The 4,323-nt window shown below is 37.7% G+C and overlaps 1 protein-coding gene across 1 annotated transcript; it reads left to right on the top strand.

Annotated features, from left to right (window-relative positions):
- The first annotated feature begins 2,011 nt into the window (after positions 1–2,011).
- Positions 2,012–3,789, top strand: LOC142623585 (UDP-glycosyltransferase 91A1-like). The gene has a single exon (XM_075797024.1). The coding sequence runs from the start codon at positions 2,063–2,065 to the stop codon at positions 3,482–3,484; it is 1,422 nt and encodes a 473-aa protein (XP_075653139.1). The 5' UTR covers positions 2,012–2,062; the 3' UTR covers positions 3,485–3,789.
- The last annotated feature ends 534 nt before the right edge of the window (positions 3,790–4,323 follow it).

The following is a 4,323-nucleotide window of genomic DNA, read 5'->3' on the forward strand; positions in this document are numbered from 1 at the left end:
GAAGAACAATTTTCCTAAGATCTGACAGGACTAAAGCGCCACTCCTAGGCTCACATCCACTTGGATAACTCAGGAAAAATAATTCTTTGACACTTTTAGTACAACTCCTTAGTTTTCTACTTGATTATCAAATCCCGTTTTCTGATGTGATTATCACGGAGGATCCACAATAAGTGGCAACTGTTAATCACAAAGCATACTAATCAGGACAATAATTCAAGTATACTAATCGAAGGAGAGAGAAACTGATTCTGAGGCTTTAGCAGTTTTTGTAAAAGATTGCATGTGTATGGATGATGAGTGCAACATGTCCCATGCATAGGAGCAGAAGAACCACATCCCAGGCAACATTATATATATAGGAATTCATTAACGCGATATATATATATATATATATATATATATTTTAATTATTTGTGATAGAGTACCTGACCAGTATGACTGCAACGATGGCTTCTGCTGGAAAGTAAGCAACATTAAAGAATCTCAACCCCACCACCTTCAATAACATCAAGTAACTTACAAAAATATATTCTTGTATACCGTGTAACGTCACGTTTTCGGTTTATAAAAATACAGTGTGTAAAAGAAGCACCCCCAATCATAAACTGTAACCAAGGGAGAAATTATAAAAGTAGCACGATCTTCATTCAGATACTTGTCAAATATTGATATCCAACCATGGATTCCATGATAGTGAGCAAAGGTATTTTTTCAGTATTAATTTCAAAGCGATTTGAGCACTTTTGAGTTGCGATTACTTCCAAACTATTGTGAACTCTTTAATTATCCTTGGTGACATATGTCAGGCTCATCATTGGGACAAGGGACCAAAATTTATTAATGAGGTACAAAATGAGGTGTCTACAATAAGTTCCTGTGAAAGCTTCTAGCTTGAAGTGCTAATGTGGAAATTTAAATAAAATTTCTCCTATCATGAAATAGTGGAAATTTTTAGAGCAAGATAAAGAAAATTATTGAGAAAGTAGTGAAAATTTCTTCTATCAAGAATGTGGCTTGCATATGTCATTATGGTTTGCATTAAGTCACTACAAGTTATATAAATTGGGGATCAAATCATTCTCCTCATCTAACATTGACAATATCACTTTATTTAATTGCATTAATATACATTAAGTAATGAAATGTCAAACCAAAAGATTTACAAATAGTAAATTGTTCTCATAAACTATCATGAATTGAAATACAATTAGTTTTTACCAAAAGTAAATTGTTTCACAAAAAATAACATATAATAAATCAATAATTACATTTTTCTAGCAATATAAACTAAAAAACAGGTATAATGCACTATCGCTATCCTTAAAAGGATGGGTATCACTAAGCAAAATATTAAACCAAAAGGTTGATTTTCTTCTAGCTACCATTAAATCTTGGTCTTTCTCTTGTCCTTCTTGCTTCCACTAGTGCTGAAATATTACCTCTTGGCAAGCGTGCTCAATAATCTTGCACTCTAAAGTGCTGTGTCCTTTGGTCTTGTTCAGCCAACTGAAAAGAGACGAAAACAAACAAGGAAAGTAATTGACCATTTTAGCCATTAACCGGCTGCATTTGTTTGCGATTATGACTATAAATAATTTTTGTTATGCTCAAAACTCTCAGAATTAAAAGGATATTAACAAGTGGCATTAAGTACAATTTATTTGCTTAATTTATTTTATTCATTCTTTTTAAACAAATTGTCATTGATTTGTTTTTGTAATTGAAAAAAAAATTATTTGAAATATACGGGTTAACTTGACTTGACCCGCAATCCAATTGACCCATTTTAACCCGTAACTCATTTGATTCGCAAACCTGATTAACCCGAAACGCCTATTTTGCCACGTTTAATCATATGCCACGATACTGTTGTAGCAAGAAATTTTTTAAAATTGTGTTCAAACTTTTCAATAATTGTGAGACAGTTCCTGACCAGTATTAAAGAATCTCAACCCCACCACCTTCAATCACCGTTCAAATAATCATATAAAGTGCAAACAAGGGAGCAATTATAAAAGTAGAACGATCTTCATTCAGATTTCTTGTCAAATATCCAACCATGGATTCCATTTCAGTGCCTTGCGTTTCCATGCCCAACGACAAGAAGCTTCACATAGCCCTTTTCCCATGGCTAGCCTTTGGCCACATGATCCCCTACCTAGAGCTCGCCAAGCTCATTGCTCAAAAGGGTCATCGCATTTCCTTCATATCCACCCCGCGAAACATTGATCGCCTCCCAAAACTCCCTCACAATTTGGCTCCCCTCATAGATTTGGTTATGCTTCCATTACCTCACGTGGACAACCTCCCAGACAATGCTGAAGCCACCAGTGATGTCCCGTTAGACAAGGTTCCGTACCTCAAGAAGGCCTACGATGCTCTCCAAGACTCCATGACTCAGTTCTTACAAGACTCAAAGCCAGACTGGGTTCTTTACGACTTTGTTCCTTACTGGTTGCCAGGTATTGCCCGCAAACTAGGCATCCCAAACGCTTTCTTCAGCATATTCATTGCCGCCACGCTAAGCTACATTGGGCCAAAAGCCTATTTTAGTGAGCGCAAGAACCCCGAGGACTATGCTTCGCCACCCAAGTGGGTCCCATTCCCAACCACGGTGGCATTTCGGTTCTTTGAGGTTATGAAAATATTTAATGGCGGCATAACCAGCGAGGAGTCAAACGTGACAGATTTTTATCGTTTCGTGGAAGTGATGGACGGCTGTGACATAATGGTTGTGAGAAGCTGCATGGAGCTCGAGCCAGAGTGGCTACAACTGCTGGAGGATCTTCATCGGAAACCGGTTATTCCGGTTGGTCAACTTCCCACTACAGTGCACGACAGCGGGGACAACGAAACCGAAACTTGGCTGTGGATGAAAGAGTGGTTGGACAAGCAAGCCAAAAGTTCGGTAGTGTACGTAGCATTTGGGAGCGAGGCAAAGCCTACTCAAGAGGAACTCACCGAGATAGCTCTTGGGTTGGAACAGTCCAAGGTACCCTTTTTTTGGGTACTAAGAACTCGATGTGGGACAGTTGATACTGGGTTGATTGAGTTGCCAGAGGGGTTCGAGGAGCGAACCAAAGGACAAGGGGTGATTTGTACGAGTTGGGCACCTCAGCTCAAGATCTTAGCTCATGACTCTGTGGGTGGCTTCTTGACTCACTCCGGTTGGAGCTCCGTGGTGGAGGCACTTCAGTTTGAGAGACCTCTCATAATCTTAACCTTTTATGCAGACCAAGGAATTAATGCTAAGCTTTTGGAAGAGAAACACATTGGGTATTTGATACCGAGGAACGAGCAGGATGGTTCATTTACTAGGGACTCGGTGGCAAAGTCGCTAAGGCTGGTGATAGTAGAGGAAGAGGGGAAGATGTATAGGGACAAGGCTAAGGAGATGAAGGGACTGTTTGGAGACAAGAAGAGTCAGGATAAGTACTTGGATAGCTTCCTTGACTACCTAAAAACCCATCGTCGTCTCTAAAATGGGATCTGAAAAGTGAAAACCTTTGCAGTCGAATAATTTCTAGCCAGTAGCCACCAGTGGGCGAAGATCTCAAAAACTTCAATAATTATCTTCTTTTCTTTACGGTAAATAACTGGTGGTAACTGTAACTTTGTTTCAATGTTTATTTGTCTCAATCACTCGTATGTGTTTCAATTACGAGTGGGTTTGTTTTCCATTTCAAGTGTATTTGCATAAAAATTGAGGTTGCAGGAGATGGTGAGGACCTTGTAGCGGACTCTTTTTGTGTTACTCATAAAAGACTAGTACTGGATCTCCTGAAATTTGTGTTGTAGTTGCAAATTGCATGTGGATTGTTTTCCTCCTTTTCCAATACAAATCCAACTTACCACCATATATTCCACCATTTTGTGAGAGACCTCGAAAGTGACTCTAAAAAAAGAGAGATTTCTAGAGTGATTTTTAAGTCACTTCTCTTTTTGGGTAAGTAGGATAGAGTTGTCACTTTTTTTTTGCAAGTAAAAAAATAAGAAAAAAATAAATATAAAAATACATGACTAGATGGTTCTTTTATCGTTGATTGAATAAAAAAGTACATATTTAAAAATTTGAAAATTACATGGTTTTGGATCCTAATTAAAAACTACCAAAGATACATGATTTTTTGTTCTAGTTACAATCGATCCAAAATAAAAATAAAAAACAAAAGACAAGGCATAGATCTACCTATTCAAAATGACTAAATTCGGAGGTTAGGTTACCGAATAGGAAAATGTTAGGCTCTCATTTCTATGCATGCTATGAATGACATATTGCGTATATGAACAAAACTAAATCACATGAATTTATTTATGAAT

The sequence above is a fragment of the Castanea sativa genome, chromosome 2, assembly GCF_040712315.1.
Source record: "Castanea sativa cultivar Marrone di Chiusa Pesio chromosome 2, ASM4071231v1".
Taxonomy (NCBI): Eukaryota; Viridiplantae; Streptophyta; class Magnoliopsida; order Fagales; family Fagaceae; genus Castanea; species Castanea sativa.

Excerpts from the sequence above, each read along its gene's own strand:
- LOC142623585 (XM_075797024.1), top strand. The coding sequence starts at position 2,063 with ATGGATTCCATTTCAGTGCCTTGCGTTTCCATGCCCAACGACAAGAAG.